The 17,866-nt window shown below is 47.7% G+C and overlaps 1 protein-coding gene across 2 annotated transcripts in view; it reads right to left on the bottom strand.

Moving 5' to 3' along the window:
* LOC137625488 (gamma-soluble NSF attachment protein-like) overlaps positions 1-17,866 on the bottom strand; it is a 196,795-nt gene that overhangs the window by 58,687 nt on the left and 120,242 nt on the right. For both annotated transcript variants that reach the window (XR_011040860.1, XM_068356401.1), the window contains exon 6: positions 8,195-8,259. Coding sequence is in view for 1 of the 2 variants with exons in the window: in XM_068356401.1 (XP_068212502.1) it covers positions 8,195-8,259 (65 nt within the window). In the remaining variant the exon portion in view is untranslated. The remainder of the gene's footprint in view (positions 1-8,194; positions 8,260-17,866) is intronic.

Below are 17,866 nucleotides of genomic sequence, written 5' to 3'. Positions count from 1 at the left end.
CATACACATATACATACACATTCATATATATATGCAATATTGATCAACGAAACTGAGTTACGAACCTTTTTAACCAACACTACAACAAAATACCAGAAACGGAAAAGAATTTGATGTCTTGAGTTGAGATAATGTTGAGTTATGATGATGTAAAGTGGAATTGTACCTTTTAAAACACGCAATCTTCCGCATCCGAGATAAATATGGCAACCGCGCATTAGAGATGTGGCAACAGCACGAGATTCCGTTTCTAATGCTCTTATTGGATAAGAACCTGTGCAGAGCCATCTAGTGGCAAGAAATTTAACTAAATTCTGTTGAATATTAGGAGGCTAATAATTAGTAATTACTAATTAATGTGCAAGTTATTTTTGGAGAACATTGTATTTTTTTGTAGCTAAGAACATACTGAATAACATATAAAAAAATTGGATAGTTGCAGGGTGGGTCAAATAAAAGTGAACAATATTGCTGTATGTCCCACGGCCTATAAGTATACCAGTCTTTGAGTGGTAAGCAGAGAGGACTTCTCGAGATTTACCATGATCCCTAGATCCTGGCAAAGTCTCAGAAGTTTGTCTCGGTGTTGAAGAAGGGTTGACACCGAGTCTGCTAGGATTAACCAGTCATCCAGATAATGGAGGAGACAGATGCCAATCCTGTGTGCCCAAGATGATACTAGGGTGAACACTCTGGTGAAGACTTGTGGTGCTGTGGAAAGACTGAAGCACAGCACCTTGAACTGGTATTTTCTGTTGTCCAGGCTGAATCTTAAGTACTGTACTTCCTTGAAGACGGATGGACTGGGATCTGGAAGTACGCGTCCTTTAGGTGCAGTGTGCACATGAAGTCTTGCGGTCTTACTGCTAGTCTGACCGTGTCTGCCGACTACGTCCTGAACGGAGTTTGTTTGACAAACTTGTTCAGAGCCCAGAGGTCGATGACTGGTCTCCAGCCTCCAGACACCTTCTTTACAAGAGAGTGTCGACTGAAGAAGCCTGGGGATCCATCGAGGACATTTTGGAGCCCTTCTTCAACAGGGTCAGGACTTCTTGCCAATCCCATGGCAAGGGAGTTCAATGACACTGGATTCGTAGTCAGGGGAGGTAGAGGTGTTATGAACAGGACGCGATATCCTAGACTGATCACGGAGATTGTCCAGGAATCGGCCCCGAGTTGCTTCCACCTGTTTGCGCAACTTTTTAGGCATCCCCCACTGGTGGAAATGCAGGGGGACTGCTTATCCTAGCGTTTGTGGCCTCGGCTGCTCCCTCTAGGATTTTTGCCTCCCCTGGAAGCCTTTTTCAGGAAAGGGCTTAGACACTATTGTCTTTGCTGCAGTTGTCGTCTTAGTGGTCTTGGTTGGACGGGACTGCTGTGGTGCTGGAGGTTTATAGGGCTTAGATGGTAAAGCCCTATGGAGGAGGGAGTCTTGATGGGACTTCCTCCACCTCTCAGCAGCATGTTCCACATCCTTAGGCTCGAACAGAACAGACCCCTCTATGGAGGAATGTCTGAGCCTATTGATCTCAGAGCTGGGGACCTTCTGGTGTAATCTACTACATCCTGATGTTTCAGGATGGTATTTGCCCACAAGTTCAAGACTTGGTGGACCAGAAACTCGATCGTGCGAGTACCAGAGAGAAGGAAGATTTCCATAGCTTTCCTAGTACATTCCTTGGAGAAATCCTCAGATAGTATCAGGATACCTAAGGTCCCCAACCAGATATTAAGCCACGAAGTAGCTTGCATAGCACACTTCGCGACCTTCTCCTGGTTGAGGATCTCGGCTGCCGAGAACGAGACCTGCCGGTTGGAGTCTCTCAAGAGGGACTCCCCTGGTTAGCTCTTCCAGTGAGTGATGAAGTGGAAGAGCTAAACAAGGCTCCTCCAGGATCTCGAAGTACCTCCTCTGCTGTACGCGAGGAGGTGGGAGGAGCTTGTTCGTGGTACCGGAACAGTTGGAGGAGGACATCTCGGAGAGTTGCTGGGCAATCCTGTCCCTGGTACTCTTTACCCCTTGAGACCAGGGCAGGGCTGCACTGGTCTTAGAGGGTTTTTGAGTACCAAAGACACGGTCTAGGACCGGGTCTTTGCCCTCTCGAGGGGGATCTCCGGGTTGGAAAACCCGTTGAGAGCCCTCATTAGAGTCAGAACCTGCCAAAACATGTGTTCTGACTCCTACTGGTCTCCTCCTGTTGTAGGACTTGCAGCGAAGTCTCCTTCTATCCCCAAAGAGTCGCGGACATTCCCCGAGTGGCTGGCTGGCTCCGTCCTAGCCCTAGTGGAGCACTTTGGCAACGTTTTGGAGTCTTTGGATTCCTTCCAGGGAAGGATGTAAGACTCCAACATTGATGAGGGTGGCATGTCCCTTCTATTCCCGGACTGTGTGGAACTCTCGGTGTGAAGACAGCTTCTTCCATTGGTGTGATGTTAGAGAATCTCTCTTCGCGTGGTTCCCTTAGTAACGGGAGATCTTCCTCTGAAAGGGAAGGAGAGTTAATCTGAGAAATAGGAAGAACTTACCTTGAAGGTCTGCGTGGAGTCAGTTTCGCCTCGGGGAAGTGACCGCGTCCAGCACACTTTTCCTCTTCAAAGGGGTAGAGGAAGCCATGGTTCCGTGTCCTAGATCAGAGAGAACAGGCTTGAAAGCCAGATTTATGGCTCTGATCAGACGCACTGTCAGACATACCGCCTGAAGGGAAAGGGATTGAAGGATCCCTGGGAGGAGTCACTGGAATGGGTGAGTTCGCCTTCGGAAGTAGCTTTGGGATCCTGAACCCCTCTGCATGTTTCCCTTCTCCCACACTGCGCGGTGGTATGTGCTTGCGGGTAGGGGAATGAGGCGATGGCGACCTTGCCGGAGTTCGTTCCTTGTGGTGCGCAGGGTCGTGCGTGGGAGATTATTGGCGCTCGCGAGCAGGAGACTGATGGCGCGCGGGAGACTGATGGCGCGCGGGAGACTGATGGCGCACGGGAGACTGATGGCGTGCAGGAGAATTACGATGTGCACGCACACGGGCGTGCAGGAGAATTACGATGTGCACGCACACGGGCGTGCAGGAGAATTACGATGTGCGCGCCTGTCAAAGACGTAGGGCGCGCGCATGAGAATGTTTCCGAGCACGCGGGCGCGCAGTAGAATCATGCTGGGCGCGCGCTCACATCTCTGTGAGGGCACGCATCCTTAGAAAAGAGAGGGCGCGCGTGCGTATCTCTGTGAGTGCGCGCAGGTGAGCGCTGGCGCGTTGGTAAAAGATGGCGCGCGGGTGAGGGAAGCAGGGCTGTTGCCTCACCTACGAACTTGCATGCAGGAGATTGATGGCGCGCAGGTTTTGCCCGGCGCGCAAGATGGCGCTCAGGAAAGCGTGATGTACGGAGCGTGGGAGAGCGCTGGCGCGTGGTTGAGTGCTGGCGCACAGGAGAGCGCTGTTGCGCAGGTAATTGGCGCGTAGGAGAACGTTGGCGTGCAGGTGAGTGCTGGCACGCAGGTGGGCGCTGGCGCGTAGGAGATCGTTGGCGTGTAAGCGCAGGACGCATGAGTGCAGGGTGCGTGAGCTCAAGGAGCGTTGGTGCAGGAGAGCCCTGGCGCGCAAGAGATCGTTGGCACGTGGTTGAGGTCTGTTCCTGTTGGTGCGTAGGCGCATGTTGGTGCATAAGCTCGTTAGGTTGTTGCGCTGCGTTAGGGCGAGCAAGATGGGTGGTGCGCTGCAGTGATGGGGCCTGACGAGCTACTAATGAGCGCTGGTCAGGTTGCGTGGGCACGTGAGGCGCGGTCCGTTGACACAATAGCGGGTTCAGGTGGAGCCTTATTAGCCCCATGCAGGAACGGTGTTGGAAGGTCGGCAGGTCTGTTGGGTGGAAGGTCGACGTGACCTTTAAAAGGACGACCATCCACCGAAGGAGATCACGAACGATCTGCAGAGGTCCAGGACTGAAGTCACAAGACTGGTTGCAGGTGCAGTGATGGACGATCGATCTAGAGGCTCCTCTGCGGGGGACTGCATTGACAACACTGAACCAAAGAGGCGCCTCCTCACCGCAGATGAAGGAAGGCCTCTATGGCGAAGAGGAAGGCGAGCCTTCCAACGGATGCGACCTCTGGGGGCCGTTGGATCAGCAAGCTGACCGTCAGCAGTCCTCCGAAGAGGAGTCTATATAAGTGAACTCCCTCCAGGGAAAGAAACACTAGCAGGAGAGACTGATGATGAACTTAGTTTCCCCCTCGGAGGATGGTCAGGAACGGGGGAAACTAAGCCGTTAGCTACCGTAGAGTCTGGAGTGGCAGAGGAGATAGGTGATGCCGCATAGGACACCTCTGACACAACAACGTCGACAAGAGTCAGGGGATTTACCTCTGACAGTGACGACGATTGGTTGACAGCAACACCCAGGCAGAAGTAATCAAGCAAAACCTCCTTGGAGGGCGAACCCGTGAGCCCCAAATCTAAAAGAGTGAAGTTAGTGACATGGCCTCCCCCGGGGGGAGAGGTGGAGCCGCTTCCCTAGGGGAAGCAACGCCATCTCTCGAGACCCGAGGTTGGACAGAAATTATTCGGTCTACACTACTACTCGACGGTCTCTCGAAAGAGACCGACCGAGTAGGAACTTCGGAGGATGTTTGGGCGACGGAAGAAGAGGCATTGGGTTTTTCTTCGCTTCGAAGGAGAAACATCTCACTTGGACTTCTTCTTCCGCCGTCGCGAAAACCTCTCCCACTGGGAGGCAGACTGCTCCCTACACTCACTACTTTTGTTGACACTATCACAACGTTGGCCTCTACAAGAGGAACAATGGGCATGAGGATCGGTCTCGACCGCTGACATGAATGTTCCACAGGGGCGGTCGGAAAGACTAGGGCAGGTGCGCATGGTTGCAGAGGCCAACTTCATGTACACAGTCTAAGAAAAAGAAAAGAACAAAAAGCATTGATGGCTGCCAAAATGACGGCGAGGATGAGAGAGGACACGTCCGATCGTCATCCTAGCCGAGAGCAAAGTGAGCTCGATCACAGGTGTGTGAGGGGGAGTGGTAGCAAGCTACCCTCCCTACCCCCGCTAACTAGCGGTGTGGGTAGTAAATCTTCGTTAAAAATTAATGGCTCGTCATTTCAGCTACGTCGAAAGTAATACCCCTATTAAATAGCGTGGTTTGTATTCCAGTTACGGAACAAAGGGACTTTTCTTCTCTTTGCTCCATCCAGCCTGAAGAGGGATTCAGCAGAGTTTGGTTGGTACTTCTAGGGTGCCACAGACCACCCTTCCCCGTTATCTACTACAAACGAAGCTTCATATACTAAATCCTCTACTGCTGCTACAACTGCAGTCACCAAGGTGACCAGAGGAAACAGCTGGGCCTTCCGGAACTGTCGCAATCGCTCGCTATTCATTCCTATTCCTAGCACGCTCTTTTACTTCTCTCACATTTATCCTCCTATCACCTAAAGCTTTCTTCACTCCAGCCACCCACCCAACCCTTGTACTTCTCTCAACAACTCTTGCATTTATCACCTTCATCAAACATAATTTTAAATTCTCTCTACATGGTCAAACCACCTCAACATATTCATATACACTCAAGCTGCTAAATTATTTCTTACACCCATTCTCACCTTTGTTCCTAACCCTATCTAATTGAGATGCATCAGCCATATTTCTCAGACACTTCATATCAAACAAATTCAATTTCTGTCTTCCCATCACTGATCCATACATCACAGTTGGTACAATCACTTTCTCATACAGAACACTCTTTACTTTCATTCATAACCCTCTATTCTTTACCTCTTCCTTCACTGCTCCCAACACTTCACATCTTTCAATCACTCTCTGACATACATGTGCTTCCACTCCACCATTTGCAGCAACAACACATCCCAAGTACTTAAACTGATCTACTTCACGTAACTTCATTCAACGACATTCAACCTGGAACCACCCTCCCTTCTTGCGCATCTCATAACCTTGCTCTTATCCACATTAACTTGCAATTTCCTTCTCTCACAAACCCTGTCACTAATTGACCTAACTTCTCAGAGTCTGCAAGCAATACAGTATCATCTGCAAACAACAACTGATTCACCTCCCATTCATGATCACTCTCATCTATCAATTTCCCTCCTTGACCAAGCACTTGCGTATTCCCCTCTCTCACAACTTCATCAACAAACAAACTAAACAACTATGGCATCATCACACATCCTTGTCTCAGCACCACTCAAAATGGAAACCACTCGCTCACCTCATTTCCTATCCTAACACATGCCTTACTGCCAATGTAGAAACTCTTCACTCCTTGCAACAACCTTCTACCTATTTCATATAACCTTATCACATTCCACATCGCTTCCCTATCAAAAGCTTTCTCCAGATTCATAAATGCAACATACACCTTGCCTTTGCAAAATATTTCTCCCATATCTGCCTAACTGTACAAATCTGATCCATACATCCCCTACCTCTCCTAAAACCACCCAGTAGTTCTATGATTGCCTCCTGTTTTATCCTTAATCCTATTAATTAGCACTACCATACACTTTTCCAACCACACTCAACAAACTAATACAGTACGCCTAGAATTACAACTCATGCACTTCTCCCTTACCTTTGTATAGCAGAACAATACACCCACACACCTAGTTCACTGATACATTGACAGGCAGCATAAAACATATATTAAATAATATCACCAACCATTCAAGTACAGTCATATCCCCTTCCTTTAACATATCAGTCCTCACACCATCCATACCAGGTGCTTTTCCTGCTCTCGTTTCATCTAGCGCTCTCTTCACTTCCTCTCTTGTATTCTCTCATTCTCATCTCTGATCACTAGCACCTCAACACCTGCAACAACAATTGTAAATTATATCTGCATCTCTATTAACCTCATCATTCAGCAACCTTTCAAAATATTCAGCTCCCATTTTCCTTGTCTACTCTCCTTTCAACAACCTTCCATTTTTATCTTTCACTGTCTCTTCAATTCTTGATCCACCCTTCCTTACTCTTTTTCACTTCTTTCCACTAATTCTTATTCTCATTTGAATGACCCACCAATCCCTGACCCCACTTCTAGTCAGCTGCCCCCCTCTTTGCCTCAGCTACCTTACATTTTACTTCCACACATTTCTCTATACCTTTCAAACTTCTATACACTATTACTCTGCAGCCATTCTTCAAATTCCCTCTTCTTCTCTTCCACTTTCATTTCCAATCCTTCATTCCACTATTCACTACCTTTCCTCATGCTACCTACAACAATCCTCTTGCCACACACATCACTTGCAAGACCAGCAAAATCATCTTTTACTAATTTCCACTCCTCCTCTAGATCAATAGTTAAAACACTTCTTCAGAATAGATTGATCACCGAAAATCTTGAAAGACTTCTCAATAAGCCAATTTTTTGTGCAAATGAAGAAGACACAGACCTAATGTGTTTCTCAATAGCAAATTTGCTGTCGAGAATCACACCTAAAATTTTAAAAGAGTCATACAAAGTTAAAGAAACATTATCAATACTCAGATTTGAATGTTGAGGAGCCATCTTCTATTTTTATTGCTAACCTGTCCAGCATTGGTCCAGGCTTAGGACACTGACTCTTTATGTGTCCACATGAACAGTAAGAAGTCTACTAATGGTGTTTTCTCTTCCCATCACATGCAAAGGGAATTACCAAGACTATCACCATTGGGATAAGTCACACATAGAGAAAAAGGACATGATTACATTAAGATGGATTCAATGATATTTGATTTGCATTCAGTTTTAGTGTTGGCCAAAAGGAAGTCTTTTGACTAACCATCAAGTTGATCACAATAGTTTCATACATTTATATGTGTAAACCATCATATGAATAGCAGTTAAATTTCATTGAAATAACTTTTTATAGAAAAAAAATTGTCACTTCAATACTTATATGGGATTCATATATTCATACCCATGAAACATAGTAGGCTTGAAATTCAAATGAAGCCAGATAGAGAAACATACTATTGGCAAGTCACCTTTCACTGATAGTGGGCAAATTTGAAACCCATAAAGTCTAGTTTTTATTTTTTGATTGTGGATTGCATTCAAATTTAAATTGTATATGGACTCTACATAAGTATTTAAATAATTTATAAAATGAAAAATTTGTTTTTACAAAGAATAAATTAATTTCACTTGAGAAGAAATGAATGAAACTTACGCAAATTATCTCCAGCCTGCAAGTAACTAATTTCTCTCCTGAGGGAATCAGTGGTTGCATCATACCTAAAATTTAGAAGATATAATATTACCATTATTACATATAAAATATGATAGTTCAATTTCCAACTTTATAACCTATTTACATTAAGAAAAGAAACAAAGCCTGGATTCACAATTTATACCCAAAACACTATCTTATGGATAATCTTCTCTTAAGCCCTCACTAATATAGATTACAATAAATAATCATTGCATTGTACTGTACTGTATTTTCAATAAACAGACCACTTCCTTACTTTTCATGTCTCCTTTCCTTTCATCTCTTCTTACCTAGCTTTTCCATCTATAATGAACAGATCCTTTGGATCAACTCTATGGGAGTCTTGAATACTCAGTGGTTTGTTTAAACTACTTAAGAAGAATAAGAGCAACTTTAGTGGTTTGTAATTTGGTGTGAACGATGTCCCTCCAGATTGTATACCCAGTGTTTCCTAATTTTTCAAACAATAAAACTTTGAGGTTATTTGTATATGGCATTACAAAAGGGATTCAGACCCCAGAAAGCTGTTTCAGCTTCTCTCCAAAAATAAATTTTTCCTTTGTCAAACCTCCTTTACATGTGTTTAATTATATAATGTTCATATGATTGTAAAAAAAAGGGAAATCTTAATAATAAAATATCACAAAATCTTAGCAATTTGTATTTTTCCTAACAGTACTTACCTCAAACTACTTTCTCAGGAGGATCTGGGATCTCCTTAATCACTGACCAAGAATTTTGCGTAGTTCTCCCTCTCTCCTCTACCTTGTAGGGGCGCTCCGGGGCGGAAGGATATTCGCGTTGGGGCGTCCCCGGGTCAGCGCGCAAGGCCGCGCTTGTTAGCTCGTCATTAAGCGTTTGTTTAAGTCCTCCTCGAACTCCTGTAAGATACTCGGGGCAGGATGGGAGGGCCATAACCCGAAAGTAGTTCGAGGTAAGTACTGTTAGGAAAAATACAAATTACTAAAAATTTGTGATTTGTTCAAACACGGAGTACTTACCTTGAACTACTTTCTTAGGAGACTTATACTTCAGGAGGAGGGAGTGGCTTACAGTTCGGAATATTCGAGACTTCCTGGGGCACAAGACCTAGATAGGAGGCTAGGTCTGGGTTGCCCCGGGAGAGGTAGGAGAGTAGGGGAAAGCACGCAAAAGTCTACCTTATGTACAACTCACCTTTAATTATAATCCAGACATGATGTGCCTCAATGTACCACTCTCACATGGAAGGAGGATGAGGAATTAAGGATGGGACATAGGGAAAAAGGGGGTAGTAAGGAAGGGGGATAGTAAGGAGGAACCTGTGTCGCTTACGATTACTTCCCAACGGGCTACCCGGGGCCCAAACTACTAAACTTGTTGCATAGCTGAAATGACTGGTCCGATGGAGAAGGCATCCAGGGACTTTCTTGTATAGTCCTTGAGGTAATGGGCTGTAAAGGTGGACTGCCTAGCCCAAGTGCCTGCCCGTAAGATCTGACCTACCGCCATGTTAGTGTCAAAGGTCAAGGATGTACTAACACCCCTAATATCATGGGGTCTCGGGGTACCAGGAACCGTAGAGCCCTCACTCTTATAAGATCTTTTTATAACCTGACGCAGCCAAAAGGATATAGTGTTCTTGGAAACTGCCTTCTTGATTGGACCTGTGGAAACAAACAAACTCTTAACAGCTGATCTGAGTTTGGCCGTTCTGCTGAGATACTTCCTGACCGTCCTTACGGGGCACAAGAGCAGGTCTTCCGGGTTGTCCGAACGCGGAATTGCCGGAATGGAGAATTCCTCAAACATAGGATCCGCAATTGCAGGGTTCTGGGTTTTCGCCACGAACTCTGGCAAGAACTTAAACGTCATGTCTTCCCAACCTTTCGAGAGGGAGACCTCGTAGGATAGACCGTGGAGCTCGCTCACTCGTTTAGCTGAGGCCAGAGCTAGTAAGAAGACGGTTTTGAGGGTGAGGTCTTTGTCCAGAATACCTTTGAGTGGCTCGAAAGGAAGCCTCGAGAGGGCCCTGAGGACCTTGGCTACATCCCACTGGGGAACCCTCAAGGAGCGGGGGTCACACGACTGCTCAAAACTCCTGATGAGCATGGAGATGTGGCGCGAGGTACCCAGGTTGATGCCCTTAAGCTGGAAAACCTGGCCCAGTGCTGCTCGAACTCTCTTGATGGCTGGGATGGAGACTCCGAGGTCGTCCCTCAAGTGCACTAGGATGTCTGCGATATTGTGGACCGAAGTGTCTAAGGGCTGCAGATTCTGAGTGGCACACCATTTGACAAATGTTGCCCATTTCGCCTAGTACACAACACTTGAGGACTTCCGCAGATAGCCCGACATCCTGTCCGCAGTTTTGTCCGAGAAGCCTTCCTTCCTTAACAGGTGCTTGATAACCTCCAATTGTGTAGCTTCAGTCCCTGTGGGTTTTCGTATACCCTTCGGAAGTGAGGCTGACTTAGCAGGTCTTCTCTTGCCGGTAAGGGCCATGGAGGAAGAGTGGCCAGGTCCTGAAGATCCGTGAACCACTCTCTCTCCGGCCACCAGGGCGCTACCAAAGTCATCTTTGTGGACTTGGACTGTCTTAGCCTGTTGAGGACCTGCCTGATGATCCCGAAGGGGAGAAAGGCGTAGACGTCGAGGTTGTCCCATGGGTGTTGGAAGACGTCCTCGAGGTCTGGCACCGGGGAGTTTTGTGTTGAGTCTTGTGGCGAACATGTCTATCACTGGGGAGCCCCAACTTCGAAGGACTTCCTGTGCCACCTGGGGGTGAAGGGACCATTCTGCCCCTACCACTTGTCCTGTCCTGCTCATTCCGTCTGCCAAGACCTTCCTTTTTCCGGGGATGAACCTGGCCGTTACCAGGATGTGGTTCATTTCGGCCCATTCTAGAATCTGAGCCATGAGGTCGCACAGCTCCCTTGACCTTAAGCCTCCCTGCTTCTTGATGTATGCCACCACTGTGGAGTTGTTGTACATGAGTGCCACCAAGTTCCCTCGGAGTAGACGGGCAAATTCTACCAATGCTCTTTGAACTGCCATGAGCTCCAGAAGATTGATGTGCCGGGTCTTTTCCTCCACTGACCATTTCCCCTTCGCTGTTTCCTCGAGGAGATGAGCTCCCCACCCCTCCTTCGATGCGTCCGTGAAGAGCAGCATCTCCGGAGGGGGGGGAGCCGAACGGAATTCCCTTCAACGTGTGTCTCCTGTCGGACCACCAGAGGAGAGTGTCCTTGGAGGAAGGGGACACCAGGACTATCTTCTGCGGGGACTCTTCCACTGACCAGAGGTCTTTCAGGTTCCATTGGATCGGTCTGAGCTTGAGCCTGCCCTGTGGAACCAACTTCTCCAATGAGACCAGGTGACCCACTAACCTCTGCCAATCCTTGGCTCTCACCAGAGTGCCCGCTAGGAACGGTCGAATCACCTGGTCCAGGTTGTCCAGTCTCTCCTGAGAGGGGAAGACTCTTGTCAGCTGAGAGTCTAGCACCATCCCCAGGTACGTCATCCTGGTGGTGGGGACTAGCTGCGACTTCTCGAGATTGACCGTAATCCCGAGGTCCTTGCAGAAATTCAACAGGAGGGAGCCTTGATCCCTTAAGTCTGCCTCTGAGGCTGAAAGCAGCAACCAGTCGTCGAGGTACCTGATCAGCCTGATGCCCCGCTAGTGTGCCCAGGCTGATACCAGGGCGAAGACTCTCGTGAACACTTGAGGTGCTGTCGACAGGCCGAAGCAGAGGGTTCTGAACTGAAGGGTCTCAGAGCCCCACCTTACTCTGAGGAACTTCCTGCTGGAGGGGTGAACGGGAATCTGAAAGTAGGCATCCTTGAGATCCAGGGACATCATGAAATCCCCTTTTCTCAAGGCTGCCATCACCGACTTCGGTGTGTCCATCTTGAAGGGGGTCTTCTTGATGACCTTGTTCAACGCCGAGAGGTCGATGACTGGCCTCCAACCTCCCGTCGCCTTCTCCACCAGGAAGAGTCTGCTGTAGAAGCCTAGAGATGGCTCGTGCACGGGTTGTAGGGCTCCCTTGCTCAGCATAGCCTCCACTTTTGCTTGTAGTGCTGCTTACCTCTCCGAGTCCTTGGGCGCCAGCCACTCCACCCAATGTTCGGGGATCAACGGGGGCGGGTCTGACAGGAAGGGAATCCTGTATCCCTCCCTGAGAACTGCCACCGTCCACGGGTCCGCTCCGTTGTCCCGCCATGCTTGCCAATAATGTTTGAGGCATCCCCCCACCTGAGGGAGACGGTTGGAACGGCCTCTCCTTGACCCTGAGAATTTGGGTTTAAAGGAGGCCTGAGGTTGGGCACCTCCCCTCCTGGAGGGCCGAGGAGACTGGTGCCAGGAGGAGGCGGAAGCCTCCTGCCTAGCCGGGGGCGTAGGCGGGTAGGCTCCGTCTGCCGAAGGTCTTCTCACAGGGGGTCGCCTAGGTAACTGCTGCCTGGGTTCGGCCATACTCTTCATTTTGTTGACTCTCTCCATCGTCTCGGCCACTTCTTGAAGGGGGAACACCATATCACCCCAGACGGGAGAGTTCCTCAGGGACTTTGCTTCTCGCTCGGGGAGCCTACAGGATAACCTATTCAGTACCGTGTCCCTTCTCCTCAGGACCCAGTTGGCCGTCTGAGTAAGGGACTGAAAGGTAAGAAACTTCATAGCCTTACCCCCCCCCCCCGAGCGGATGAGTTCTTGCAGAAGAGCCTGGTTGTCAGGGACTGACAGGTCGTGTGAAAGCTGAAACCCTGCCAACGTACAGGCCCACCAGTCCAGCCAAGAGGCGACATTAACAATATCTTGTGAGGTATCCTCCATCATGGCGGCCTCCGCTTGTGAGAAGACCACCGGTGCGTTGAGGCTGCGCTCGTCCGTGTTGCCCTGGTTCAGGGTAGCGACCGCTTCCTCCAAAGTGCGAGGCCCTGAGTGTCGACCGTCAGGCACATAGAATTTCTTCTGAGTCTTGAGACCCGGTAGGAGCTTGAAGGAACACTGTGCCCTCAACGAATTCTTAGGGCCTGACACAAAACGGTTCACATGCTCTATTCCCAGGGCAACATCGGGTGCTAATGGTAGGGTCAGGGACGGTTTCCGCTGGACAGGATTGTCAACCATCCTGCCCAGACCTGAGAGCCAAGCTTGCTCCGCTGCTGGCTGAGGCTCGTCTAACCTATGGTGCCGTCGGATGAGCGCTAACACCTTCCGATAAGACGAGACCTCGTCCGGGGAGCACTCGCCTGAGCCCACAAGCTTGTCCACGATCTGCTCCTCCGCGTCGGAGGGTTCATCGGACACGGAGGGACCTGCGGGCGTGGAGGCATCCCTCCCCTCCTGGATGGGCGGTGGAGCGGCTGCCCCGTCACGGGTAGAGCCGTCAGAGCGGAGGTAGCCGTCATGGGTCTACCCCCTCCTGGGGCTATCCGGACGGAGCCGGTCGATGGTCGCGGCAGCGGTGCATCCCGAAACTTGGCCGGGGCCGCTGCGACGAAAGATACAGAAGTTGAGCCGCTGGGTCTAACCAGCGGGAGTTTCCGACTCACGGGTGGAGCTGCCGACTTACTAGGACGGGGCAGCTGAAAGTGTGCCGACGGCTGCACCCTTCTAGCGGGCAGAGCCGAAGAGACACTGTGCAAGGGTACGGAAGTGGCTCCAGCAGCCACCGAGGCAGGCACTGGAGCGGCAACCTTCTTGTTCGACTCCCAACGGTGTCGGACTATGGTGATATACCTCTTCCTCGATGAAGACTTCTTCCTGTACCTCCTCCTCAAGGACCTCGACCTCTTCTTGGTCGGGCTGACGTGGGAGATTGATCTCCTCCTCCAGGAACGTTTCCTCTTCCTCCTGGAGTCCCGTTCACAGGCGCTGTCTGACAAGTAGGAGATGTAGGAAGAGTAGTCGTCGGAGGAATACGAGGTTTCTGAGTCGTCCGTTTCGATGACAAGCTTCCTTGGAGTCCTTGGTCTGGAAATCGGGGTCGAGGGCTCCATGAAGTCCGGCGGAAGCGTCGCTGCTGGCGCCGGGGGTGAGCGGATGGCGGGTCGAGAGGCAAACCACCCGTCGAATTCCTCCTCCATCCTCAGGGGGGACCTGAAGGGATTCCTAGGTGCTGTTCACACGATGGAGTCGGGGTCCGACGAGCACGTGGGTCGTCTTTCTTTTTTCTGACCACCCCTTTAACCCGCTGAACCTGAAAAACACTGTTCGGGTGTGGGGGTAGGCGCTGATTCGGGCTTCCCCCACACCGGGTCTTCGTCTAAGACGGGTCCTGCGGGCACCAAGCCGTCGTCTACTAAACACACTTCCGCCAAACCAGCAGACACCCCACTCGTCTGCGAAGGCCCCTTATCCACAGATTCCCGTCATCGACTCATGGGGAAACCATTGCCGTTCCCCGAAACAGACTTACCTCGTCCCCTACTCTGGGTAGGGGAAGGCGAAGGAGAACCCCTCTCTGATTGGACTGAGGGCGACGTAAGCGGCGAAACAATGCCCGACTTCTTCGGAGATCTCTTGGTTGCCTTCTTTTTCTTCCTAGCGAACAAGGTCCATTGCAACTCCGGCCAAGACTCGCACTCAGGACACGTGGAGGTCGGGGAACACTTATTCCCCCGACACAAGGAGCACAAGGTGTGCGGGTCGACCTCGGGCCTCGAGAGCCATGCTCCGCAAGACTTACCAGCTTGGGGCCCGGGACAGCAACGCTGTGATTCCATGGTGAAAGTGAACACGCAAACGACACAAGAACACAAGGGAAAGGTGAGGAACACAAAGGCAACACGTGGGACAAGGGATGGAGAACACAAAGGAACATGTGGTACACAAGGTGATCGGACGGGATAAGAGAGAGAGAGCGGCGAGATGTAATCTACGCCGCGACCAGACACTTACTGACGAGCTAACAAGCGCGGCCTCGCGCGCTGATCCAGGGTCGCCCCGGAGCGCCCCTACAAGGTAGCGGAGAGAGGGGGAACTACGCAAAATTCTTGGTTGGTGATTAAGGAGATCCCAGATCCTCCTAAGAAAGTAGTTCGAGGTAAGTACTCTGTGTTGGAACAATAATAAATCTCTCCCTCTGACTTAATATTAAAAAAAATACAAAATTAATGAATCTCTCCCTCTGAAATTGCCTTCACCTAGCATGTTATTGGTTCGGCAATACCATCTGTATTGCTCTATGGGAAAAAATATTGGTGTCAGGATGCCTCAAACTTCATATAACTTGAAGTTGTATTTGAACCTAATCAACCTAGTATTGAACTCATAAATTTTATCATTAAAATTTTGTTATTTCAATCAATCTTACTGATGTTCACCATGTTGAATCCAAAACTCATAGAGGCAGATAAGTGAAGGAAAGAAACTTGGAAAACCATTTCAAATTTAAATCCTTTTTACAAACCAACATGTAATGTCTTACTTTTTTAACTTAATATTCTGTTGTCAGGTTATGGAATGTAGTTAACTAAAGGCCCTTCTCCATCAGGTACTGTATCAAGAAGAACTAATTATTTTCCTTTTCTTCATACAGCATGACTCAATAGTTGAAACCTTATTAATTCCCATGATACGGAAAAACTTGTGATAGCTTATAACAAACACTAAGCTATCTACAATAATAGCACTAAAGAACCAATTAAATTAATACAACTACTAAATGACTAAGAACCAATTGAATCAGTAATCGCTTGCTATTACAGGAAACCTGGCCTCCAAGTGGTGCTTGGCAAATACAGATCTCATACATATTTCAACATAAATTAATATATTTAATAGCATTCCTAATACCATGAACCATAACTTTTAAGTTCTGCATATGCCTTGCAATAAATTTGTCATGCACTTTTGCCACTAAGCCATCAAAAAGAAAGAATATTTTGAAAAGGGTGCAGCTGGTTATTCTTATTCCACAAAATAATTTTTTTTTTCCAAATGCAATATTCTTTGTCTAGATAGACCCTTAATGCTCTAACTAGACATAGCAACATATCCTATGATTTCCTATTCAATTTCGGAGCCATGGAGGGAGTACAGAAATATTGAGGCAAAACATTTTGTCTTGTAACCATTCTTGGCCCTGAAATTTGGCAAAGAGACAAGACTATTTCATTTACTGCAAAGCCCACATTTTAGGAAAGAACCTATAACTCGCCAATACAATTTTCTAATGCCAAAGCCAAAAGCAAGAGTGTTTTAGCTGTAAGATCCTTGAATGACAAGTTTTTCAACATTTCATAATAAGGACATTTTAAATATTGTAAGACCACATACATTCCAATACAATCGTTGTGAAGAATGTGAATAGCTTACTGTCCCTCTTATGAAGAGGTATGTTCAGATGGTAGCTGACCAGTTTAAGAGTTTTAAATTTAAAAGGAAAATAATGTTTAGTTCAGGGGAAAATCCAGAGAAGAAGAGGCCAGTTTCCACTCTAGCTACTAATGAGCTTTCAGGCCTTGCTAGAAATAAACTTCATAAGCTCTTAACCTGTTTTGCAACATTTGTTAAACCTAAGAACACCAGTGAGTGTTCAAGAAAGGGCAGTGATTCTAGCCTAACTTTCCCTATTTCAAATCCTAATCTAACTCCTAAAGTTTTGCTAAGCAATTCTATTGCCCTAGTCGGTAAGGGTTTTGATGTTGCACTGCACATGAGGGAGATGATCGGCACTCTATGATCCTCTCAAATTACTTCAGGTTCAACTACAAAATCCTCACATTCCTGTGATCTGGTTTACTCTTTACGACCAGCAGATTCCAAAATAGAAGATCAAGCAGTTGAGATACTACTGCTAGTGTGTTATTGGATACTTTGACTGTCCAGACAGTACTACATTGGATCCTTCTATCTGGTTACGGCTCATTTTTCTTTGCCTACGCATATACTAAATAGTCTAGCCTATTCTTTACGCATTCTTGTCTTTCCTCATACACCTGACAACACTGAGTTTACTACAATTCTTCTTTGCTCATGGGGCTAATTATTATACTGTAATTGTTCAGTGGCTACTTTCTTCTTGGTAAAGGTAGAAGAGACTCTTTAGCTATGGTAAGCAACTCTTCTAGGACACACCATATCAAAACATTTTTCTCTAGTCTTGGGTAGTGGCATAGCCTCTGTACCATGGTCTTCCACTGTCTTGGGTTGGAGTTCTCTTGCTTGAGGGTACACTTGCACACACTATTTTTTTTTTAAATGGTGTGGTGGGCAGGCTTAATAGAAGGGCCATGGATGCCTGGTGGTATATCAAAAAGTTGTCTTTTCCTTTGTTTCTATTTCTTTTCAAAACCCTCCTTACTGTCCTCCCTACAGTTGAAGTGGCTATCCTGGAGGGTATTAGCCTTGCATGGTGTATCGGCTCTGCCATGTTGACCAGTTTTTCTGCCTTTTTTTTCTATAGTCTATGGGTTTGATCAATCACTTTATTTTTATTTCCTTAAAACAGATTGTTTTTGTTATCATTCTTGTTAATTTAGTTGTTAAGTGTGATGTATCTTTTTTATTACCATTATTCTTATGCTGACTGAAAACATCGAGCAAAATACAGGACCCGTACGTCCTAGATTTCGTCAATGTCATCTACTGTACTGCAATATTTGTGGTCTTCATGCAAATATTCAAGACCTTACAGTTACGTC

This window comes from Palaemon carinicauda, chromosome 2, assembly GCF_036898095.1.
Source record: "Palaemon carinicauda isolate YSFRI2023 chromosome 2, ASM3689809v2, whole genome shotgun sequence".
Classification (NCBI taxonomy): domain Eukaryota; kingdom Metazoa; phylum Arthropoda; class Malacostraca; order Decapoda; family Palaemonidae; genus Palaemon; species Palaemon carinicauda.
The sequence above is the reverse complement of the archived record's forward strand: the minus strand, read 5'-3'. Positions and strand labels throughout refer to the sequence as shown.